Source organism: Pteronotus mesoamericanus, unplaced genomic scaffold (assembly GCF_021234165.1).
Source record: "Pteronotus mesoamericanus isolate MK-2021 breed Mesoamerican mustached bat unplaced genomic scaffold, CSHL_Meso_final contig_171, whole genome shotgun sequence".
Classification (NCBI taxonomy): Eukaryota; Metazoa; Chordata; class Mammalia; order Chiroptera; family Mormoopidae; genus Pteronotus; species Pteronotus mesoamericanus.
Window position 1 is genome coordinate 1,074,746 of NW_026555070.1, and position 25,604 is coordinate 1,100,349.

At 50.4% G+C, this 25,604-nt stretch overlaps 1 protein-coding gene across 2 annotated transcripts in view; it reads right to left on the reverse strand.

The window, feature by feature from the left end:
• RNF130 (ring finger protein 130) overlaps positions 1-25,604 on the reverse strand; it is an 88,429-nt gene that overhangs the window by 47,363 nt on the left and 15,462 nt on the right. For both annotated transcript variants that reach the window (XM_054566281.1, XM_054566282.1), the window contains exon 2: positions 13,502-13,696. In XM_054566281.1, the coding sequence (XP_054422256.1) occupies positions 13,502-13,696 (195 nt within the window). The remainder of the gene's footprint in view (positions 1-13,501; positions 13,697-25,604) is intronic.

The following is a 25,604-nucleotide window of genomic DNA, read 5'->3' on the forward strand; positions in this document are numbered from 1 at the left end:
AGCCAAAAACCGCATGCAACTGAAAAGAAATTCAGTAAAGTAGATTAATGAAAAATTTAACCCGATGGAACATATACTTTTGTATTACCTTATTCAAAATTGTGCTGCCACTTTATCAGAATAGCAATTTATCAGGATACTGATTAAAAACCCCAAAACAAACACTGTAAATTTAAAGCAAGCAACAAAGTTAATGTCTAATTATCTTTCTGAAATAAAAGTTCTGATCATGAAGTTAGAGAAAATCCTAGCGTCATGCTAACCCACTTTAAACTTCCATTAAGAGGCCTTAGGCGTGAGCTTTCAGTGCTGTCCAACAGGCAGTGGCGAGTGGCATGAGGTGCCAGGCGTGGCTATAAAGTAACTGAGACGGATCCCACACTCGACACATGACAATCAGTCTCATTGCTTTATAATCACACCAGGCACAAACGTGGGTTTAGAAAGCCGTCTGCGGCTCCCTCTTGAAGACCAAGCTGGAAAAGGAACAGGGACAGCTGCACGGGTGGCCGGGGGACCAGCCTCTGCCATCTCATTCACTCAGAGAACGCTAAGTGCGCGCCGCCTAACTTCAGCTGGAAAGCTGTGTGGGAAAAGAAGTGTTTAATTCCATTCAGCAGCATTTATTGAGCACGTACTATGATCAAGTTCCTGAATGCTCACCTTTCAAAGAGAGTAGAAAATTACCTGCTATTTAGTAAAAAAACATATTTGTCTCTGCCCCTGGCTCCTGGCACAGGGCTCCAAACTCCCTCGGCATTTCCTGGGCAATCGGAGAGTTTTTGGTTCTAACGAGGCCTCTCCTGGCAGCTCCTGGGTGGCCTGCGCGTGGCAGGTGGTCACCAGAAGCTTGCGCCCCCACCCACCCTGCGCGCTCCAGGGCGGGAAGCGGGGCTGGGGGCTGAGTCGGCGCCGGCCGGGTCTGGAGAGCTGCCTGGCTGCTGGGGGTGGTGAGCGCACGGAGGTGCCGGGAGGGTGGGTGCCAGAGAGCCCCCTCCTCGACCCTTGTCCTGTGTCAGCGTTCATCTGGCAGTTTATCTGTCCTTTAATATATCCTTTCTAATAAACCAGTAAATGTAATTCCCTCAATTCTGTGAGCCATTCTAACAAGTTTCTGAACCTGAGCAGGGGGTTGTGGAAACCTTGATTTACGGCCAGTTGGTCAGAAGCACAGGTGACAACCCAGGACAGGGGAGGGCTTATGGAGGCGCCCGGGGGCGGGCGGGTGGAGGAGCCCTTAGCCTGGAGGAGCTGAGGCTGACTCCACGTCGTGTCCGAATCCAGCTGAATAAGAGGACACCCAGCTGACACCCCTGAGAACCACTTGGGACTGAGAAAAACCCCCACACATTTGGTGACCGGAAGAGCCAGAAGTGAAGTGCTCCCAGTGAGTAGTGGTGCAGACACACAGGAGTACTTTGTCCTGTGCACTTGCTCTTGATCGCATGGAAACTATACCCTCCAAGGGAAAAGGGACTCTTACAGGTGTCAGCGTAGGCAGGTGGACAGTAATAAAGGAAGAGAGCAAAGGGACTCAGACATCAACACACCTCACCTACCAGGGAGCTAAGACAGACATGAAGCCCACTTCATCGGGGGTCACAGCTTCACACACGCGGAGGGGCATGGAAGGGCGTAACTGGCCAGCAGCAGACACAGTCGAGGGGGGAAGAGAAACAGTAGGAGAAGTTCCCTGGCTGGGTGTTTGTGCAGCAGAAGCCAAGATGGAGATCATAAAGGGAAGCAGTCTAACCTGGGAAAAAGACTGGGCTGGTTAGGCGGCGGGCCCAGCAGAAGCCTGGGACAGACGGGGGATCTGATGGGCTAGTTTGAGGGAGCACTGGTCCTTCCCAAGCCCAAGACGGACGGCACCATCAGGACCCTCACCCAGGCACCCGTGCTCACCTGCTCTCCCTCTGCGGCAGCCGTGCGGGCCTCGCAGCCGCAGGCCAGCCTGGGTGTTGGACATGGCGACGTAGCACCGGCTGGAACACGGCCGGGAACGGAGACCACGCTGGCCGGGCAGGGACAGAGACCAGATGGGAGGAACTGATGGCAGAGAATTTCTGGATCCGGCCCTCCTTCTGGGCTTGGCGAAGACGAGGCCGGGCGTCCCCCGCAGTGGGACCACAGAGAGAAGACCCCAGGAGTGTGGTGGGGGAGGCCTTTTCTTTCTTTCCCAATAAATCTCACCACTGTAGCTCACCTTCCCATACACGGGTCCCCCAAATGCTTTTCCTGTGCCTCTGTGACAGGACCCCATTTCCACTGGGACCAGAGGGCCCACAGGGAGTAGCCGGACTGAAGCAGCCTCACGGTGCCAGGACACAGGAGGAGACTGGGCGGAGTGACAGGGAAGGAGACTAAGAACTCTGCAGGGCAAGCAAAATGAAAATAATCCTAGCAGATCCTCTGATTACAAGGGAAGGCACTGCGTTCTTATCATTTCAGTCATGAACCCCCCCAAAACCTGACAACAGGGGACCCCTTTTAGAAGAGAAGCCCCCCAACTGTACTAATTTCAGGGAAGGTCTGTGGACCTCCCCACTCCGCACATCTGATGTCAATCTGGCCTCCAAGGCCCCAATTTAAGGTTGCCATGGACACCTGACTTTTAAAGATTCGCAAAGACCTGGCCCAGTGTGTGGGGGGACATAATGCCAGAGAAAACATAAGCTTCAGGAAAAAACTCGGGTCTGACCAAGCAGTGGCTGACAGGTGTTGCGTACGGAACAATCAGACTGTACTGGTGTCAACAGTGAAGGAGCTGGGCCCGCGTCCGCACGGCCACCCCACTCTCACACCCCTGCCAGCGAGTCGCGGAGGCGGCCCAGCGTCCCGGGCGTCCCGAGCCCGCAACCAACGCGAATTTACCAGAGATGACAACCGAGCAGAAACCTAGCTGTGGTCCCCCCTGTCATTCACCTTGAAAACGTCCCCCTATTCTTCTTCTCTGTGAATCTGTGCTGCCGCTGCTGCTGCACGCTGGCTGCTTTCACACACTGTTCAGTTCTTTCCCCCTTTGAGAATTTTCAAATCCACAAAACAGTTTCAATACCACGTGAACAGGCACGCACTTTTTACTTAGATTTGTCAACTGGCAACAGTTTACCTTTTCGACAGGGTCTGGCAGAAGTAACGCCTGCTTGAGTGTGGTTGGTAGGGTAATAATACGGGTGTAATAATTTAGTCTTAATTTGAACGTTTCACCTAAAATGTCATGTGATGTGCTTGAGTGTGCTACTGTTGTTGCAGAATTACAAGCTTATGATTTTGTAATAAGAGATTTTATAATAAAAAAGGGTGTTATTTCTGCTGGACCCTATATATTTATTTTTGTTGAACCCATTGAGAGTAAGTTGCAAACATCATGACATTTCCTCCTTAAATACTTCTGCTTATCTTCTAAGAACAAGGACATAATTCATTTATCACAGTCAAAAAAACGACCTCCGGTACCACCCTGCTCTGAGATACAGCCCCCTTTCAGACATGCCTGCTCCGCCCCAGCACGGCCTCCCAGGGCTGCGCAGCGCAGCAGTGCGTGCTTGGCTGTCTGGCCGGTCCTCTGGATCTTACGCAGGTCCTCAGTCATTTCTGGTTGCTCATGACCTTGACCTTTTTGAAGCGTTCAGGCCATGTTGAGAAACTGTCCCTCGCTCTGGATCTCACTGTCCTTCGTGGTCAGATCTCAGAAGCAAAGGTTCCTGGCAGGAGCGCGCCGCCGGCCAGGCTCTGCCCTTGGAGCGTGCACACAGAACCCTGCGTGCGCTGGGGGCGGCAGGTTTTGTCAGCTGGCTAGCCTCCGACTTGCCACATTTCTCCACTGTAAACAAGCGCTTTTCTCTTTTTAATTAACAAACAATCTATGGGGTGACACTGTGCTCAAATAAGCTTTCACTCAATGCACTGAGCCCCATTGATGGTGCCTAAGTCAGTTACAATAGTGTGTGTAAAAGCGTGATTTTCTTTCTTTTTAAAAAATTTTAAAAATTTTTATAGAACTTATTTGGGTGACACTGCCTAACAAAATTGTATAGGTTTCAGGTGCACAATTCCACAACACAGCCTCCGTACGCTGTGTTGTGTGTTCATCACCGCAACCATTTATCCTCCGTTTACCCTCCTCTCCCTTCCCCTCCGCCTCCCCCTGGCAGGCGGCTCACTGTTTGCTGCCCACGTCCCTGAGTTCTCTCTCTCTCCGTGTTTGCTCACTTGCTCCACTCTGCCCGCCGCGTCCCCCGACAGCTGCCAGCCTGCTGTCTGTGAGCCTGTGTCTGCAAACAGGGACGTTTCTCGTGCTGAACCCACTCTACACAGTGTGAAGTGGCTCAACCGCCAGGGCGCTAACACACTTATAGCTACCTTTTTTCCTTGTTAAAAAATATGACTGCTCGGTGGGCGATTTCTCTGTATAAAAGAGCCCCCCACTCCTAGCAATTTTATTTTTAATGGGAAAAAAAGGTAAGTGGGAAACTATGGTAATGTTGCTACAAAATGATCCAGATCACAACACCAATTTTCAGAGGCCAACAAAAGGAGCCTCGGAATTGACTACTTTGGGCTCTGGGGTCAGAATGTCTAGGTTCAAATCCTAGTGTGGTATTTAACCTCTCTGAACATCAGTTTCTTCTTCCAAAAAAATGAGATACTACCTGTAGAATTCATGGCAGAGGCCCAGTAAATGCACTGCTTACTGAGGAATGCACACCGCCCTCGCACAGAGCTCTGGAGCTCCTGCCCCGCCCTGGGACTCGCCCACACTTCCTGACGCAGCCAGACACCTGCCGATGACACAGCCCCCCTGGCTCCCGCCAGGAATTGTGCCTCAGCTCAGGGGGCCCCCCGGAGGGGGGCATCAGGAATCTCCCCTCTGTACACTGTCTCCCCTCCTGGGGCTGGACCTTGGGGCAAGCCCCGCTCCCCTGGGCAGCTGACCCTTTCACCCCAGAAAGACAGAAGTGGAAAGGAAGCAAATGAGTCATCTGAGGCACCAGACCAGACCACATGTGGGGAGAGGCGGGTTTCCTGGAGCTATTTTTAAAATTTTTTTTTACTGTAAACTTATCTAAGAGAAAAAAAAATCCCTGTGCAAAATCTCACTTAGTAGGTTTTATGCTTTAACAGATAAACTTGTTTGTTCAGTTCAAATCAACTGCTAAAGTTTTAGGACATTTTAAAGCTCTTAGACTGTTCTAGAAAATCTCCCAGGAGGAGCTGCGGGAGGCCGCGCCCCCACAGGCACGTGTCTGCCAGGATAACTGGGCGAGGCTGGCAGGGCAGAGGCCCCGGCCGAGCTCGAGGTAAAGCGGAGCACCGCACACTGTAAGTGAAAGAGACTGGAACTGCTTTCGAGTCCTGAACGGCCGTGCTGAGGGAACAGGGACGTGTGACTGGGGGGCTGTCTGTCTCACTCCCTCACGGACGCTGCGAGGCCACGGGGGCCTGGGCCGGGCCTCAGGGGGCCTGCTCCCTCTGCTCTGAGGCCTCTTGCTCACTCACACCCACTGACTTGACTCAAGTCCTCTTCAAATGCGTACCGACAACCCTGTGCTTCTTCAAACCAAACTCCTCATCTTCTCTTCACAAACCCTGAGAGAACTCAAGAGAAAAAAAGATACGCTACATTCTTTTTACAAAATGAGTACAGCAACAGTTCTGACAGATGCAGATGACAGGGTACAGCAGGTACAGATTTCCTGCTGGGAACTGTCGGTGGCCTTTCCGACACACACCTGTCATGTCGCTGCTCTGGCCAAACCCTCTGATGTGCCCCTCTCGTCCGCGAAATAGAATACAGACGCCTGACCCTGACAGTCAAGGCATCTGGGGGCCAAATGAGCCTGAAGGTCATGTGCAGCCAGGTGACGGCAGGCAGCCCGTACTGAGCAAACGAAGCTGCTGGTCCAGGTGACCCACAGTGCGGCTCCTGCGGTCTGAGGAGAACAGAGGAGTGAAGTCCGGAGGGTCATGGAGATGGGGTTCGAGGAACTGGAAGCTTCCACAAAACCAAGTGACAGAAGAGGGAGAGAAAAGGAGGGAGCATCGGTCAGAGGACACGACACCAGAGTAGAGACTCAAAGCTACGACCGTTCTGGGAGACACTGAGGCCCAGAAAGCAGCTATGGGACCCGGCTCCGGGCGGGGTAGGGGAGGCGGGCAGGGTGGACTTGGGGGGCGGTTGAAAGACCCAACAAGGGACCTGGCGGGTAGGCTGCTCGCTTCCCCCACGGCCCTGAAGCCAGCCAGAGGGTGGCAGGACTTCACGCGGGAGAGCGGGGAGTCAAGGCCTCAGAGGAGGGAAGCACCAGGCTGGGACGTGTCTGCGCAGAGGACACAGGCGTGGGCACAGGGACGGAAGGGCAGGTCCTGTCATGGGGAAGGTGTGAGACCCTGGGGGCAGCTGCACAGAATTGAACCCGGCACCACAGCATCTGGCAGGTGCCCGGAAGACCTGGGCCTGTGCGGCCACCCACAGTGGGGCCTCCGGTCACGCGGCGGACACAGGGCACCGAGGCGGCTCTCTGGCCTCCCGCGGGCAGGCAAGGGCTCAGGGCCTGGCGCTCGGACGCCAGCTTCTTTTCTTCCAATGCTACCCTCCTGATGGTGCGCAGTCATCACGCAATCTGTTTTTACACTTCATAAAAAGGACAAGATGGCAGGAGCACAAAGACTTGCGTGGAAGAGAAAGCCACTTTCTTCCTTCACAGGAGAGGAAGAGGAAGGAGGGGTGCGGGGAGGGGGTGACCAGTCAGGCGGCAGAGTTGCAGGGTCCTTTGGTCCAGACCCCTCAGGGGTCGTCTCTGGCGGAGCGCAGGAGCCCCATGAACTACTGGCTTCGTCTGGGCAGCTGGTCCCACACGCCGTGGTTCTGAGCATGAGGGAGGGCTGGCCTACAAGCAAAACCCTGACCCCCAGATGCTGTTCATGGCTCTTGGTTCTCCTCTCTGGAGCCACACTACTGAATTAAAAAAAAAATTTTCACATGGTATAAAATACCATCCACGGTAAGGTACATCATTACTGTATAACGAGGGGACAAAACCCTCACAATAAACTGTAAGATGCCACTAAGTATAATAAATGCCCCAACTTCAAGCTGTACATATCAGGACCAATGAAAATTCTTCTTCCACGCAACTGTCCTGCAGATGATCGAAGACATCTTCCCTGAACTTACCTTAGTCTTTTCTCTATAACTATTCCTAGCATCCCAAATTACTCATTTTCTAAAAAACATCATTAAAGACTCTAATGCTTACAAAAAGCTGGAAATACAAAAAAACCACCTTTCCTAAAACCACTGAGGAGTTCCTGGCACGATGCCTCATTGCCCCCAAATATTTACTGTGTACTCTACAAACAAAAATCATTTGTAAACAGAGTATAACCACCAAAAAAAATGAAAATCAAGAAATTAGCTCCAATACATTCCTACTGTCTAATTCAAGAGCCACTCAAGTGTCGCCAATTTCCCCAAAACACGCCATGTAGCAGTCCAGATCAGAGCCTCACAGAGCATGAGCCACCACGTCCTGTTAGTCTGTCTGTCTGTCTGCAGTAGCCTCTCAGAATTTCCTGGATGCTCCGGACCTTGACATTTTTGAAGATCAGAGCCCAATTATTCTGTAGAATGTCTCTCCATGTGCATTTACCTGGGGCTTCCTTGTGACCACGCCAGGCCATGCACCTCCAGTGTGAGAGCACAGGAGTGATGCTGTGCTCTCCCCCGCGTGTACTACCAGGTAGCACATTTTATGTATCTCATTCTCGCTAAAGTTCACTTTTTTAAAATCCTCACCCAAGGAGTTTTTTTTTATTGTTTTTGGGGGTGGGGAGAGAGAAGCATCGACTGGTAGCCTCCTGTACATGCCTGGACTGGGAATCGAATCCACAACCCAGGCATGTGCCCCGACCAGGAATCGAACCTGCAACCTTTCTGTTACAGGACAATGCTCCAACCAACAGAGCCACACCAGTCAAAAAAGATTCAAGGACCTCACACTGCCCCCACCTGGACCAGTCGGAGGTGCGGCCCCAGGCACTGCCCCTGAGGCTCCCCCTCACTGCCCCTCCGTGGTTGCTGAGCGTTCTGTGGGTAGGTGCTTTAAGCCCGGGCAAATCGAACTTGCAATTTACTCTTACTTTTTAGGACAGTATGAATTCTTGGTTCCTGTTTTATTTAATGGGTTAATTACTATCATCATTATTCATTTGATGTTCAAATGCCAAATTGTTTTTGATAAAATACTGTTTACAGACTTTTTCTATCCTCTTCTTTTTTGGACATCAGTTTTTCAATGTCTTTCTTAAACTGAAATGGCAAACTGAACTCAATACTTCTGCGAGACTCACATCTCCCGCGTCTGAACGGCAGGTTCACAGGGACACAGCCCAAGCCCCCTACACACTTGGAGCAGCCGTGGCTGACGTTGGTGGCACCTGTGGTGGGACCGGGGCTGCTGGGGCCCCCGCCGGCTACTGGGGCCTGGTCTCCACAAACACTGCTCACTAATTTTTGAACCCACCTGCAGGTGGACTTGATGAAATTTTTCTTTTTGCCATTACATGGGTTCCAAGACCCACCTAGTTTTGTGTCATTTTCAAGTTAAGATACTTTTAGGTTTTCTTTCAAGTGTTGGATAAAAGAGTTTTAAATGGGTGAGGAGGAAAGGTCAGGCACAGGGCTGGCACTCCAGAGAACATCCCTGGGCGGGGGCGGGGGCGCTATCCACATCGGCTCCCACACCAGCGCCAGAGGGCGGAGAGCCCGCCAGTCGTCTCTATGTTGAAGGCTGTAAGCCCGGGAGCTCGGCGAACTGAACCATCGAGAGAACGGAAGGGGGCCAGTTTCTCACTGCTGGCGTGGGAGCGTACAGGTAAGCCAAAGGAGGCACTACGTACGACAATCCGTGCCATGGAGGGTCGCTCTGGGCTGAATAAAGAGAGATGGTGCCAGAAGGAAGATCTACAGATGGGTGCACACCCAAGGATCAGCGCACACACGTATTTCCTTGCTCTGTCAGCTGAGAGGCCCAGAAGAAACAAAGCTTAAGTAAAAAGACACCCAATGCCCAGGTCCTGATTTGTAGCAACGTTCTCCATGAAGAGTCTGCGGTTCCCGGGAGGGATGGCCGACCCCAGTGCTGGCACCGGGTGCACAGGCCAATGAGCTTGGAGCACCTCAGGGCGCCAGAAGTATGGGTGCGCTCCAGGGCAGCACGCCCCATCAACCAGTGCCCCAGGAATGGAGGGCTGGCGAAGGGCAGCGTCACCGACGGAAAGAGCTCCCCGTGGCCGACGCTGGGACAATTTGAGCGACAAAATGAAGTAGTGCTGCGTGATAATGCAAAGTGTAAAATAAGGGTCCATGAGTCCATGCCAATATAAAAGCAAATAACTGAGTAAATTTATAAATGGAGAAGGGATAACTCATCTATGCAGAATAATTCAAAATAAGCACATAACCCTCTGCCCTGAGGCGGGGGCCTAACTCCGCGCACACAGCGGCCTCCTTCCCCAGAGTGCGGTGCGGGGAGCGGGGGCCAGCCGGGCGCAGGCCGCCTCGCGCAGGCGGCCACCCGTGCTGACAGCACGTGCCCACGACACGGAGGGACACAGACGTGCTTCACCTCTGCGGTCTTCCTTCCTAAAACCCACACCCTCCGTCTAATGTGAGGAAAACATCAAATAAGTCCCCAGTGAGGAACTGTTCTCCTCAAAACTATTAAGGTCATCAAAACAAGGAATGTCTGAGAAACCGTCCCAGCCCGGAGGAGCCTAAGGAGACAAAGGACTAAATGTCCTGTGGGTCCTGGACGAGATCCTGGCACAGAAAAAGGACGTCAGGTAAAAACTAGGGGCATTCAGGGAGCGACATGTCAACACGGGCTCACGAAGGGGACGCGCGAACCACACAAAGGCAAGTGCCAACGTTGGGGAGACGGGGAGCAGGGTCTGTGGGAGTCCTTTGTGGCGTCCTTGCGATTTTTTTTTATTGTAAAACTATTCTAAAAAATAGAGATTATTAAAAAAAGACTCACTATATAAAAGGGAACAGCATCTCATCAGAAAATAAAAGAAGGCTACGAAACCAAAACTTTTAAAAGTGCTGAAAGGAAAAATACTGTCCTTGAAAAGCGATGGCAGAAAACAAAGCCATTTTCAGATAAATGGAGAATTCGTCACGAGCAGACCTGTGCTGCGAGAAATGACTAAAAGATGATCTAGGTTGAAAGGGAAATGACAACAGTTGGACTCAGAACCGCAGAAAGAAGGAAGAATTCCGGAAATGTTAGTAAGCGGGTAAATACAAACGCCCGTCCGACCCCTCACGGAGGTGGGGCCCCTTGTCACGCCCCCAAGGATCCCAGACCCCGAGCCTGACAGAGGGTCTGCGCAGCGGCGGAAACGGAGGGCCGGCGGCCTGGAGGCCAGCCATTCCCCAACGCGAGCGCCCCGCGGCGCAGAGGGTGACCCCGCCCCGAATGCCCCTTCCTCCGGCGGCCCCGCGAGAAAGCCGGGAACACCGGCAAGCGAGCACCCGGAGGGCCCCCCCACCGCAAGGCTCCAGAGCCCCCGATGCCGGTGGCCCGGACGCTGGGCGCCGCGCCCCCCGCAGCCGCCGCGCCGCGGGACTAACGCCGAGGGGCCGCCTGAATCCAGGGTCCCGATCACACGCTCAGCGGTCAGCGCCGCGCGTCTTCCGGCCTGGAGCCGGGGCTGCCCTCTAACCCGCATCCTAACCCCGTCCGGGCCCTCCGCGCTGTCCGAGCTTCCGCCGCCTCCTGCGGGAGGGGGGAGGATGCGCGCAGCGGAGGCACAAAGGCAAACCGAGGGCGCCGTCCAACCGCCGGCCGGGGGGCTCGCAGAGACGTTCTCTCTGGCGTCCGACGGGGCGAGGGGCTCACGGCGCCCTCCCACGGTGGAGAGGAACGATGGGAAACTCGGCGCTTACGCACAAGTTTGACAACAGAAACATCAAGCAGTTATTATTTAAAATCTATTTTTATTTTTAAAAAGCAACTACACTACCTAAGTGATTCAGTTTTAGAGTTTTTGGGATAATTATGAATTTTTAAAAAAATGTATGGATCACCTAGAAGATATTCTAGAAATACTGCAGACTAAGGCAAGAAGACAGGCGCAGGTGAGACGGTTCCTTCTGCCACAGCAGCGATTCCGCTGCAGGCTCCGTCTTCTCTCAGGCGATAAAATACACGTTCAACTAGAACCCAAAAACTTCACACAGCAAACAACAGAATGCCTATTATATTCATTTTCTTGATGGGCTTTTAGAATAAAGGTAATAGATTTATATTAAGTGGCTCATATTACTGATACTTAAAGGTATTTTGCAAAGTGTCATTTATCTTATTTTCATAAAGTGTGATTTTAATGTTCACTTAATGAATAGTCTACATTTCCTAGTTACTGTTGGATAATACATTCAAGAGAATAAGATGGAAAAAAGGTGAAGAGTCAACTAATTCTGTTCAACCAAAGGAACAATAAAGAGCATCTGATACTGCTGATTTAAAAAGACAGAAAAACAGAATTATCATTTGGTTACATGTATCTCTAAATTACCCCAGTTTTCTTTAAACAATGGAAAGACTATCTATAGGTTCTTACAGACACAAATAGAACTATAAAAGAGATTTTCAATTTGATAATAACCTGACATAATATGACATAATTTAAGGCTGCTAAATAATAGTAAAGTCTATATAAGTTTTTTAAAACCAGGAAAATAAAGCCTTCACTTTCAGACAAGTGCGTGTTATTTTAACCTACCCAAGAGCGTCTCACACCCCCTTCACGTGAGCACGTACACGCTCAGCCGTTCTGCTAACCAGAAGGGACCAGAGAAACCACGGGTGGCACGGTCGTCCCTGCAGCAACGCTGAGGACCCGGCGCTGGGAGGGGCCCTTCCGTCACCCCTGAGGGGCGCTGGTTAGAACAAGAACAAGCGAGCTCTTGAACACCGTCGACAAGGCATGAAAACGAACTCCTCACACTTAGCAATGGAGAATTTGAAAACCAGGGAGCTGAACAACACAGCACGTCTCCAGGCCGTCCTTCAGCAGCGCGCGCCCGCAGTGCCCGGGCGCGGTGGCCCTCCGCAGAGCCGGGAGGCCCTCCGAAGGCCGCCGCACTGAGGGCGTGCGCTGGGGCTGGTCTTCTCAACTCCTACGAGCTCACACTGGCCCGCACGAGAATGCACAGCACAAAGGCTTCTCGCCTCAAGCGAAGGGTGGACAGAACGGACACGTGCGCAAGGGAGGGCTAACCCGGATTTCTGGGTCCACCCCTGGGGGGAGGGGTTGGGCTGTGGCTCTGACAGAAGGGTCCTTGACCCTCACGTGGGCAGCGCCGTCCTGCAGGAGAGAAGGGCGACCGCAGCTGTGCCATAGATGAGCCAGGAAAGCGCGAAAGCCTCAGCACACCAAGACCTCCCGCTGCTGTCCCGCAGAGCGGAGACCCGCAGCCTGCCAGAGAACCAGGTTTAGTCGCCGAGGCCTGCCTGCTCGGGGGAAACTCGGGGCCTGCGTCACAGAGGAGGCTGGTGGAGATCATGGGATTAAAATCTCTGCTTCCTGCCTGTCTTCTTTGTTTCTCAAAGCAAGATCTGGGGACCAGAGTAGCATTCATTAGCACCACCTGGAAACTTACAAAAAGTACAGAAGCTCACGCTATATCCCAAACCTACTGAACCACAGTTTGCACTGGAATAAGATTCCCAGGTGATCTGGATGCACATTAAAGTTTGAAAAGTACTCAAGTATTTATCTAGGCATGAAATTGCTAAACTACAATGTATGAGATTTTAAATGGTATCAGATAATGCCAAATTTCTCTCCAAAGTATCGCACCAATTTACTTTCCCATATTATTCTGATTTTTTATGTATCTAATTATAATATAAAGCCATTCCCTATTGCTAAAATTACTCTAAAACTAAAGTCTATTAAAAAGAACAAAAATAAAAAAGAAGCTCATATCAGAGAGCCTGGCATATATATAGTAAGTGCTCAATAAATTGCAGCTATTGTTATTAAAACAGATATATTAGAAATATTCTAAATGTTTCTTCAAGAAATTAGTCATATCATTCCTACTGTTAATAAACTATCAGTTTCAACACTGATTCTGACAAAAGAATCTTCTCAGTTAAGCCTTGAGAATCCATGACATACCAAGATAAACGATTCTACATCCAATGCATTCTTTTCCAAAGTTACTAAGTGAAATGTAGAAATGTAAAGTGACTAAGGATTCAATCACAGCCAGTTTCTTAATAAGTACAAGTTTCATAGGCTCTTATGGTCATTATTTAAGAAAAAGAATTCCACTAAGGGGAAAAGACAAGTAAATGGTGATACCAAAAGATACAATCAAAGAATTCGGTTGAAAACGACATGGTTCCAGCAGAGGGGGAAAGCCGGCCCACGAGGCGCCGACCTGGGGCGGAGGAGAGGCTGCAGCCGGCCCGCTTACCTGGGTGCGTCATGGTGACCGGCTCCTCCTTGGACTTGTTGTTGTAGATGACGACCGCAGCGGCGTTGTGGAAGGCCGCCCGCGATATCTTCTCCTTAAACGTGCAGTTCCCCCTCTGCAGCAAGGCAATCCACTGCTTGGTGTTCGGAGGGACGAAGAACCGCGTTTGAGGATCACAGCCCAGATGATCGGCAACTAAAGGGAAAAGGGAAAAAAGTACATTTTCTCAAGTGAAGATAAATAAAATCAATTAAGTCTTTCTGTAAAGCACATCAAGCAGCCCACTGCCAGCAGAGCTATGAAGACATCCAAGGGCATTACAAAGAATCTAAATCCTGTCTGCACGCGGAGACAGACATTCCTGTGAAGCAAATTAAAAGCGAAAAACTCTGTTGATAGATTGTCAAAAATAGAGAAGACTGTAATATCCAGTGTAGGCTGGTGAAGAGAAGAGGAAGAGAAGGCAAATACAGAAACCCCCAGAAGCCCAGGAGACCGAAGTGCCTCCAAAGGCCCCTCTCTCCCACCCCACCTCCCCCTACCCGGAGAGACGGGCTTTGCCTGGGTAAGTTAGGAAGCCAGACCAACGTTTTGTTCAGTTACCAAGTGGTCCTGCTGACATTTAAGGGCGCTTGAACATACTGTATTTCTTAGTAAGTGCCTAAGGGAAGTTAGAAAAGTTCACTTTTGGCTTGTATTTAGAAATTTAAATAAAATAACAATTAGAATAATTATTCCTCTAATATACATTTATTGTTAAAAAACTACAATTCCACATAGAATCCACGTTGACTTACTGTCCCCGCCTAACGAGATGCCAAGACTGCAGATCCCGGGGCCCTGCCCTAGGTTCGGGGGAGCAGCTGGTTTCAGATGCCCGTCCTCCGTCCTCCGTGCGCCCGGCTTGGCTGGGCGGCCCCTCAATGTGCGACTCTGCAAAGGCGACCGATGGCCACGGCTCAGACACCCCCGCCCTCCTCCCACACCTCCGCCTCCTCCCATTTACAACACGCTAACATGAAAGGGCAGGGGCAGCCCAGAGGGGGGTGGGCATTTGAAGACTGCAGGCTCACGGGCGGGGGACAGCGGGGGACAGCGAGCCCGTGCCTGCTGGATGCCTGGCCACCAGCACCAGGAGGGCCGGGGAGGGGAGGGTGCCAGCACAAGCCCAGCACGGGAAGCAAGTACGTAATAAAAATATTAAGTAAGTATTAATCAACAAAAAAGTGTAAAGAGACAATACCAGTGGGAAAATACCTGCTTTCCACAATGCTTACATGACTTAAGCTCTAAAATGGGCAGAAGCCACTAACTACAGAGGAATGTTACGCCTATCATTTCCACTTAGTGTGTCTTTCCCAAGCTCACTTATCATGGGGAGGCGTGAGAGCACGTCTGCTACCAGAGGTCTCCTAAGACACAGTACGCGGGCGACGCGTGATTTCAGATTGTTGTGACTGACGCTGTCTACAGCCACGACTCACGCTTCCCTTCGGCTACTTCTGCACTCCAAAGCCCCATCCCTTCCCGATCAAGTTAGAGTTTGGCAGTCAACTACTGCTCGACACAGTCAAGGCGCTGTGAAACTGTGAAGCGGACTGCTCACTCTCCGTGATATATGTCTGTTTTACAGATTATTATGCGGTTTAAAATATAAGCATTTCAGTGACATGTTGGGACAACCCCACTGTCTTGGGAAAACTTCCACGACTGCATCCAAATGGGAGCAAAGAACTGGTTTTGAGTGTCTCATCTGTGATTTTTAAAAACACGCCGCTGCACAAACCCTGAAGAAAAGGCAGAATTGAGACGATCTAGAGAGCTGTACACGTGTCGTCTGCGAGACGCCCACTTCCCCGAGGCCCTCCTGCGTCCCTGGGGCCCCTGAGTGCTCCCGGTGCGGCCGGGAGGCGGCGACACAGGCGGGGCCCGGCTGGCGCGGGGTCCAACTCCTCACCCTCAATTTTACTTACTGATAAAGACTGAGATAAAATTGGGACCTCGCAAGAGTTACACGGATGTGAAAATGTCTGTAACAACTCCTCCACTCTTGGGTGCTCTCAAACTGACTCCTTCCCTTTCGGGTTGTGGGTGGCGCCCTATGTTGCCCTAGTGGTCTAGCCCGGTGGCCGCAGGGACTCCACGCCAAGGCTCATGAAATCCACCCAGAACTGCCGAACATCCCGCAGCTCCGTCTCATCCTCTCTCCCTGCTGCGCCGACAGTGTCACTGGCCACTGGGAAGAAGAGATGCTCAGGGACAGTGACAACGGCTAAGGCTGCAAGTCATTGCAAGGGGTGCGACCACAGGGCACAGCCCACCTTTTAAAAGGGCCTCCACCTGCCAGGACAGACTGTGAGCAGCAGGCAAACCAATTCCCACAACAGACAGGATGAGCAAAAAAACGTCCCTGCTCCCGCGGCTGCCAGATGTCACGCGGCCCTGAAAACACTCCTCACAGGACACGCATCAATAAGCAAGAGTAAGAAATCCCGCCTCCTGCTCAAAGCAGCTCTTCTTCTCACTGGGAAGAGACAGTGAGGGTGGGAGCGGGGGGAAGTGGCCGAGGCGCGGGGCGTGGGTTAGCCTCTGTAACAGCCTTGGTAACGAAAGTTCTAAAAAAGGAAAAACGGAAGGGGTTTCCACAGCCACTTAACACTGCAGCATGCTTAAAAAATAACTTTAACAATGAAAACAATGTTCACAGCTAAAAAACAGAAAACCCGCTTCCCCAGAGGAGCGGTTGGTGCCCTTAGGTGGCACCGCTTCTCGGTCGGCGCCAGGTACTGCGCCCGAAGCAACTCATCACGTGAAAACGTGAAGTATCCATATAATTGTGAACCATAAAAGCTGCCAATGGCAATTTTGCTCAAATTCAAAATCATTTACTTCTGTTTTGTTTTGTTTTTCCTGCCAGGTTCAGAACTGGACATCACCTCTGACTTCCTGGCATTTATTAGTTACGGTGTCAGGAAAAACTTACTAGAAGTTATCATGGAAATGTGAAATTACAGATAATATAAAATACCATATATAATACTTTACAATTTTGTCAATTACATCTCAGTAAAGCTGAAAAATACGGCATTACAGAAAAATTTAACTTTTTTTCCCCTGTATCGCCTTTCCTATTGAGTCCAGACACAGCACAGAGACTTTTATTTACTCCTTGACCAAAACGGAACAATTCTCATGAGGAACAATTAGGGACCCTCACCTCAATGAACGTCAACGTGGATGTTTGGCAACACCCTGAGCACCGAGAAATGCAATAGAGCCACGTACCATTGTGCAGGACCTTGGAGACCCACTGCGCACGGAGGCGGCAGGCCTGGCACAGAAATCAAACACCCCTGGCCACGTCGGGCGCCAAGAGGGAGGGCGCGTGACGTCCAGGGAAGGAGCGGAGCGCCGGCGAGGTCCAGGCGCCCACGTGGAGCGCGGGAATGGCTCACTCAAAAGAGCAGGGCACAAGGACGAAGGTTACTCCCTTCCCTTAGGCTCTTGTGAAAATAGGACCAAAGGTACCACACCACACACACATAAAATAATCGAGGTCTGAAAAGACGACCCCAACTAGTGGGAAAAGGAGGAAAGCTATTTTGGTACAAAGAATATGCAACTATTTAAAGGGTTCTGTGAGTGAATAAGGAAAAAGATACACTCTCTTCCCCAACCCAGCAGCCTGAAACCCTCCACTTTGGCTTGAGTGACTTAGTAAGCAGCAGTCACGTCACTGTGCAGGTGACGTTTCCTTCCACGCCCTGAGAGCCCCACGGGGACGGAAGGTCACTGGCTTCTCTAGGCGCACGGCGCCGGCCCCACGGCCTCCCGCTCTCGGAGCCCGTGCGTTGTGTGGCCCTCGCCTGAAACGCCAACCCCACTGCTCCACGGCCAACCGCCGCCCGAGCTTCAGGAAGTCGGCCGACAGAGCCCCTCGGACGCCTTCCCGGCCTCCTAAGGCTGAGCTGGGGGCTGTGTTCATGTCTCCAAGGCACCCTGAGATCGCAGCCATCTTAGCCTTTGTGGTGCCTCATCAGTCACCGGCTGTTTAATCTGAGCGCCTCCTCAGTGGGAGATCCAGCGTCCCCTGTAGTGTGTCCACACGCGGTGGGCACTGCACCGACGGAGCCGGAGAGAGGGAAGCTGATGGAGGGAGAGGGCGCGAGGACGGGTACAGAGGACAACCCTGTGCCGAAGACCTGTCTCATGGGCCACTGTCCTGTCAGCCGTTTCCTACAAAAGAAGTAAAAATAAAAATAAGCCTAACTAGCTACCCTGGATTTAGATATTTCCATTGGCAGGAATGTTCTGGTTATATGCTTTCCTATTTCTACACTAGATGATAATCTCTAACTTTTAGGTTTCCCGCTTGTACTTCGTCTTTTATTTTTTCTTAAGTTCTTAATTTATGATTTAAAGAAAAAAATACAGTTCTTTACAATTGGGATCTTTATTTTTGATCCCAATTTCCTGATTTGATTTTTTTCAGAGATTTTATTTATTTTTAGAGAGAGGGGAAGAGAGGGAGAAAGAGAGGGAGAGCTACATCCCACATAAGAGAGGAACATCAACTGGTTGCCTCTCACACGCACTCTGACCGGGGACCAAACCCAAAACCCAGGTACGGGCCACGACCGGGAATAGAATCAGCGACCTTTTTCTCTGCAGGATGACATGCAACTAACTGAGCCACAGTGGTCAGGGGCCTGATTTTATTTTTAATGTTCAGCCACTGGACTTAAATGTCCAGCCTTCATCCCTTCGTCCACTCCCATGGATATAATTTATTCTTTTACTACTTCTATACTTTAATTTAAACCTGACTATTGTTCTTCTTATTGTTTGTTTTGTCTTGTTGAAAATGTTTTAGTCCTCCTCTTCTCTTCATTTTCTGCTACATTACCTGTAAGTTTCAGTTTTTCTTTACCTTGTACCTGTTTCTAGGATTGCTTTGTCCGGCCCCGCTCACCTCTGTCACCGCCATCTTTTCTGGTAGGATCTGTCACACTAACCGCCAGCAAAACGGCCTCACTAGCGGCTGCTCAGGGACCTCGTATCGATGATCATGTCCTCTTTTCCTTTTCCTCTCAATTAAACCTGTGGATCTCTTCTATTTTAAGAATGAAGAGGAGGAGGAGAGGGAGGAGAAGGCAGGGGAGGAGAAGGCAGGGGAGGAGAGGCAGGGAGGTGCCTCAGAAGACTCCTCTCCACCCTCCCAAGTGACCTCCCAGCAACGTCTGTCCCAGCTGAGCGCCCAGCCCAACCCCCCTTCCCAGTCCCCTTCCGCGGCTTCACTGCTGACCCCTCTTCCTCCACCTGAACCTGCAGGGCCACCGCAGGCCCAGGACCCCAGGGCTAGAACTCTCTCCACATGGAAGGTACACTATTTTCTTACTGGAACAAGGATGCTTAATATTTCATGCCAGTCGGCCCTTTCTTAAGAAACTCTTTTATTTTTACTTATATAATATAGTCTAGTTTCCAATATGTACAACTAAATCAGGCCAACAGCATGCTGAGAACCAGAAGAAGAACACGGAACACTGAACAAAGGAAACGGGTCCAGTCCCTGCCGCCCCAAGCAGATGCCGGCCTGCACCCTGACAAGCCAGCAGGCACCCTCGGCTGTCCCCAGTGCTGTGCTCGGAAGCTCGAGGGGTCTCTGCCCGTAGGTGGACAGACAGGCGCTCTGTCTAATCTGTTTCCAGGCTGCTTCACCCCACTTCCAGGCGGGTCTGTGGGACCACCTCAAAGTCTAAAGTGGACTCTGCTATCTGCCACGCCCCCCGCCGAAAAACAAAAACAAAAGGAGAAACAAGAACAGGATGTTTATTTATTTAATTCTGGCATCTACAGGTCAGCTCTACAGGGCCAGATGCTTTAAGTGACACCCACTGAGCCCCAGCTCTGGAGGGAGGAAGGGAGACAGACCACCTAAAACGAGCCACACAGCCCTGGCTGCCGTGGCCCAGGGCACTGAGCGCCGGCCTGGCAGCCAGACTCCCAGTCGGGGCCCAAGCCCAGCTGCGGGCCAGGTCCCGCGCTCAAGGCACCGACCGATGTTTCTTTCCCTCTCTTTCTCCCTCCTTCCCCCGCTCTCTAAAAAATAAAATCTTTAAAATAGAATGAGCCACATAGAAGTGAAGAACTTCAATGACAAGTGGAGAGGAGGCCTTTTCTGCCCCCCGCGGTCTGTGACAGGAAGCGGGCGGCCCTTCTATGATCCACAGGGAACAACCCCAGGATGAAGACAGCGCTCCGATGGCAAAGAGGAAGCGAAAGGAGCAAGAGCCCCGCTCGCACCCCCACACCCCGAACGCGGCCCTGCCTCAGCACCTCCAGCCCTGGGGTGGGACCGAAGTCCGGCTCCGGGCCAGCAGCCAGGGCAGGGGTTTGCGCCCGAGCACTTGGGTTCCTGCAGGACGGGGGGCTGCGGTGGAGCCTGTGCGGCGTCCTTCCCAGGTGGCCCTCTCGCTCCTCCGGGACCCACGGCCGGCCGGCAGCTCCAGCCCACCAAGACGGTTGAACCTGAGGACGAAGCCTCCCTGGAAAGGCCCTTCGGCTGAACCTCTCCCTCCTACTCTGCTGTCCTGAATGTGGCGGCGAGTCCTTCGCGGGAGACCAGCACCTAGAGCGAGGGATCGGGACAGGCTCTGTGGGCAGCACCCAGGCGGCCAGTGACACTTGGATGAGGGCAAATCATCCTTCTTTTCACTCAGTAAACTGACCGAAATCCCGCATATTCTGTATCTACGAATATAGACAACAAAACATCTAAACTCTTTAAGCAACAGCAATGACATTACTACAGATACTGCAAAGCACTGGTAACACCGCTCCTAAGGCTTGCTACTTCTGTGTTAATAAAGAGGCCTGTGTATTACTAAGTCACACACAGCACACGGATACGGTGTTTCAGTAAACCCTTAAATCCCATTTACTCCTGCACCTCCTCACTATTCTGAGCAGCAGCCCAGGGGTTCTTTTTCACCAGGTTGCAAAAGGAGCCTCAGCTACCAGGTTTAGTCCATTTGTATCATTTACACTATGCATTTAGATCTGTTTCTCTTACTTTACTTTGTTCTCATTTACCCTGTTATTTCTAATCTCCTTCATATTCTCCCCTTCTCTGCTTCTGATGCACTCATGACATTTTTATTCCCCCCTTTTCTCCATCTATATATTCAAGTTCTGTTTTTTAGTGGTTACCCTTAAAATGTTAACTTGCATACCCAAAAGAAGTTTACATTTAACCAGTATTTCTATTCTCTTCCTAAGTAACACAAGGCTCTTAAAATGTGGATCCATTTCCTAGGACTGCCACGATAAACTCCTACAAACGCGAGGGCTTGAACCACAGAAACGCTCTCCCCCAGCCCGAGGCCGGAGCCTGGAGGGGGCGTGGGCAGGGCCGAGTGCCCCCCGAGGGCCCCGGGGCGGGCTGCCCGGCCTCCCCCAGCCCCACGCAGCTCTGGGCGGGTGGCTGCGTCACTCCAAGGCCTCTGCCCTGCATCTGTGTCTGCACTTCCCTCTTGTGTGAAGACACGGATCATCAGACTTACAGTCCACCTGGGTAACTGAGGATGAACTCATCTGAAAATTCTCACGTAATTACATCTACAGAGACCCTTTCCCCAAATAAGGCATGCACACTCACAGGCTCCGGGGTTCCGACCGGACGTGCTGCCTGGGAGGCCACTGCTGACCCCTGCCGCTGCCACGCCCACGGGCGCCTCCCCCTCCGCCCCGTGCAGTCCTCTCGCTTTAATTACTCCTTCCTCAACACGGATGGTTCGCCCAGTCAGTGACTGCTAAGCTCGACCTGCAGATGCCAACCTGCAGATGCCGTCAGCTCTTACGCTGGTCAGGGTTCTCCAGAGAAACAGACCCCCAGGCCTGGGTTAAAGCTCCGGCAGGAGGCCCGCCGACACCGGGGAGGGTGCCGCTATAATCTGCTTTATCCAGTCTCACAGTTTTAACATCAATCTCATCCAAAACAAGCTCACAGAAATACCAAGGACAAAGTCTGACCAAACAGCTGGTACCCTGTGGGCCAGGCGAAGCGACACAGGAAATTCACCACCAGTGGCCACAGCTCATCCTCCTCCTGCGTTTCACCTCCTCCCTCCCTGGCCTGCATCCCTACAAGTTCCTTCATGAGGATCTGTTACAAGTTAACTCACATTTTTAGGGTCACTTTGTGTTTTTACATCTGAAATCATCTTTCTTTTGTCCTCATTCTTGAATGATAGCTTAATCCGGTAAAAAATTCTGGATTGTTCTTTTTCTTAGCACTTTGAAGACACAATTCCATTGTCTTCTGCTTATTAAGCTGAGAAGAAGCCGAAGGTTTTAACTGTATAGGCTCTCAAATGTTATTTGTATCTACTTTTTAATTTTGAATCTAGTATTTTTAAAAAGTAAAATAAACGTGATTTTAAATTTTTCTCCTAATTGGTATTTTTTACTTCTTTGAAACAATTCTACTATGAATCGTTGCCCTTTCACGTAGTTTTCAAGAAGGCAGCAACAGAGCAGTTCCCGTGCACCTGGGGGCGGCGGGGTCTGGGGAGGGGGGCGGCGGGGTCTGGGGAGGGGGGCGGCGTGCGCCGGCGCCACCTGCAGGCCAGGAGCCCTCCGTCACCGTCTGTCTCCTACACTTAGTGACTGCGTCTCAGACGGATATTTATTGTTTTTCACATCCTTAGAACTTAAATATATCTGCTAAATGTTCTCCATGACATAATACAAAGCATCTTAAAAGTAATTTTAAATGGTGGTTAATATGAATTATTTTACTTGAACTCATAGCCAAAAAATTTCTGTTACAACTGGAAACAAAAGGCAGAGCAAAAACAGGTGTCCATTTGTCAGTACACAGAACAGAGTTTATTCTTGTAGTAGTATTTATTAATTATGGTATTATTTTTTCATTTTAGTTTATTTTTTATCCTCAGCAGCAGGCATTTTTTCATTGCTTTTGGAGAGAGAGGATGGGGGGTGGCGGGAGGAGAGAGAAAAGATCGACTGCTTGCCTCGCGCAGGCTCTCCAACCGGGCGCAGGGCCCACAGCCTCGGGGGTACGGGGGACCCTCCAGCCAACAGGGCCGCCCTGGCCCAGGCCAGCTATGGTGTTACTTTCCATATGAACAGCTGTAAACCGACTTTTGCTCTGCCCTGTACTTCATACAAATCAAAAGAACTAAATAAAAATCACAGCTAGACCCTTGAAAATCATGGTATCATATAAACATACGTGCTAATTATCTAACTCACATCATTTCTCACCCCACAGAAGCACTAAACATCAAGCACAGCTCTCTCTCAGGCCCGCTCATCGACCGGCTCCTGTCTGCTGTGCTTCCCTCCCACTCCCGGGACTGTTCCTTCTCACTTCTGAGCTGCGGGCGTTCACCCAGGCCCCCCAGGCCCTCTCTTCTCGGTGGACAGTCTGCCTGTTCCCACGGCAGCGGTCTTCACCCACAGGCAGGCGGTGCTTACAGAGAAATCTCTCTAGAGCTTTAGTGTGTAATGTGCAGCCCCTGCTGGTACTTCTCCACGAACAGAGAGCACCTCACACCCATCACCTTCCTCCCTCAAATGCAATCTTCCCACGTGCAAGTGACAGCAATGGCCACCTGCCCAAAAACGCAGATGGAAACCCGGCCAGAAAGCAGGGCCGTGCCGTGGAGGAAACCCAGCTCCGTCACAGTGTCCAGGGCCCCTGGCAGTCACCAAGAGCCACCCAGAGAGAGCAAAGCCACCAGCTGCAACTCGCGCTGTCGACGCAGGAGGGGGCGCAATGGCAGGGGCCCAGGGGCGCACCTTCCCGCAGCTCGAGGCGTAACTAACAAATAAAAACAGGGGCGGGGGGAGGGGGTGCGTGTGTATCAATATATACACACACATTATAACCAAGCTAATTAACATATCTATCACCTCATATAGTTTATTTTTTTGGCGAGAACACTTAAGATCCACTCTTTCTGCAAATTTCAAGTATCCAACACAGTATTATTAATTAGTCACCATGCTGTACATAAAATCCCCAGGAGTTATTCAGCTCATAAATGAAAGTTTGCAACACTGGAAGGCATTTTAAATTCTCCTACCATGATCAAGTGGGTTTATTCCAGGGATGCAAGGATGGCTCAACATCTGCAAATCAACTTGACACATCCCAGTAACTAAACGAAGGACGAAAATCATGATCATATCAATAGATGCAGAAAAAGCATTTGACAAGATTCAACATCACTTATGATAAAAACAAAAACCAAAAAAACAAAAAACTGTCAACATGCAGGTATAGAGGGAATATAATACCAAAGACAAGGGCGCCCAACCTCACCACTCTTACTCAGCACAGCACTGGAAGTCCTGGCCACAGCAACTAGGCAAGATGAGCAAAAGGCACCCAAATCTGAAAGAAGTAAAACTCCCTCTATTTGTAGATGACATATAATACATAGAAAACTGTAAAAACTCTATGAAAAAACTAACTGATTACAGCTAATAAATCAATTCAATAAAGTCACAGGAGGCAAAACCAATATACAAACATCTGTTGCATTTCTACACAGTAATGACAGACTATTAGATAAATTAAGAAATCAACCTCACTTACAACTGCACCAAAAAGAATATAATATCCTGGAATAAAGTGCATCAAGGAGGTGAAAACCCTGTACACTGACACAGTGACATCGAGGAAAGAAACTGAAGATGACACATTAACAGATATTCTGCCTCACGGGCTGGAGGAATTAACATTGTTAAAACATCCACACTACCCAAAGAAACCTACAGATTCAATGCAGTCTGTGTAAAAATTCCAATGGCATTTTTCACAGAAATAGAACAAGTAATGCTAAAATTTGTGAGGGACCGTGAAAAACCCTGAATAGAGAAAGCCATCTTGAAAAAGAACAAAACTATAGGCATCGTGTTTCCTGATTTCAAACTATATACACTACAAGGTTACAGTAATCAAAGAGGATGGAAGTGGCATGAAAACAGACACATAGATCAATGGAACAGAATGGACCATCCAGAAGTAAACCCACACACATATGGTTAGTTACTGCATATATAACAAAGGAACCAACAATGTATCATGGGAAAAGGACAGTCTCTCCAATACACAGTGGTGGGAGACCTGGGCAGCCCGAAGCAGAATACGGCGGGACCCCGTTCTCACACCACACACAAATCAGCTCAACGCGGATTAAAGAGTTGAACATAAGACCTGAAACCCTAAAACTCCTAGAAGAAAACACAGGCAGTAAACACGGACACTGGTTTTGACAATAATTTTTTGGATTTGGCAACAATAGCAAAAATATATAAGTGGGGCTACATCAAACTAAAAAGCTTCTGCCCAGCAAAGGATACAACCAAAAGAAAGAAAAGACAACCTAAGGAACGGGAGAAAACATTCGTGATTCACACATCTGATAAGGGGTTAATACTCAAAATATATAAAGAACTCGCACAACTCAATAGGAAAAACATTTCTTTGTCTTAGGGTCCTTGTTTTACACAAATTTCTCCCCACAATTTCTTACCATTCCGCACATTTCACAGGCGTCAGCTGACCGTGCAACGCTGCCGTTACTCCTCCGTTAATGCGTGAGTTAAGGAAATGACGCCCTCTCAGCGTGCACACCGACCGTGCAGGTCGCGCTATCCAGGGAGAAGCACTTGCCCAGAGGCTGAACTAAACCGCAGGAGGAGGAAGCAGGAGAACACGAAAATAAAGCCATGCCCCCAGGCCGTCTGGAGGACGGTCAGAAAATGAACGCGCCACGGGAGGCAGCAACACAGCACGAGCGAGGACAGAAGGCTCAGGAGGGCTGACAGTGTCGCGGCCGGAGATGTCCGTGAACAGGAAAGAGAGTAAGAACACGCGAATGTTTGCCTTCAATATAAAACATAACGAGGCTTGGTGAAGTGGTTCTCAATGATGCAAAACTATATTTTACTGAAGAAACTACTATTCGGAGGGAAAAAAGTAGAAGCAGATATTTTATATCAAGATAATGAATGTCATTCAAGGAAATGCAAGTGAAAGAACTAGAGAACATGTCTGAGAGATAAA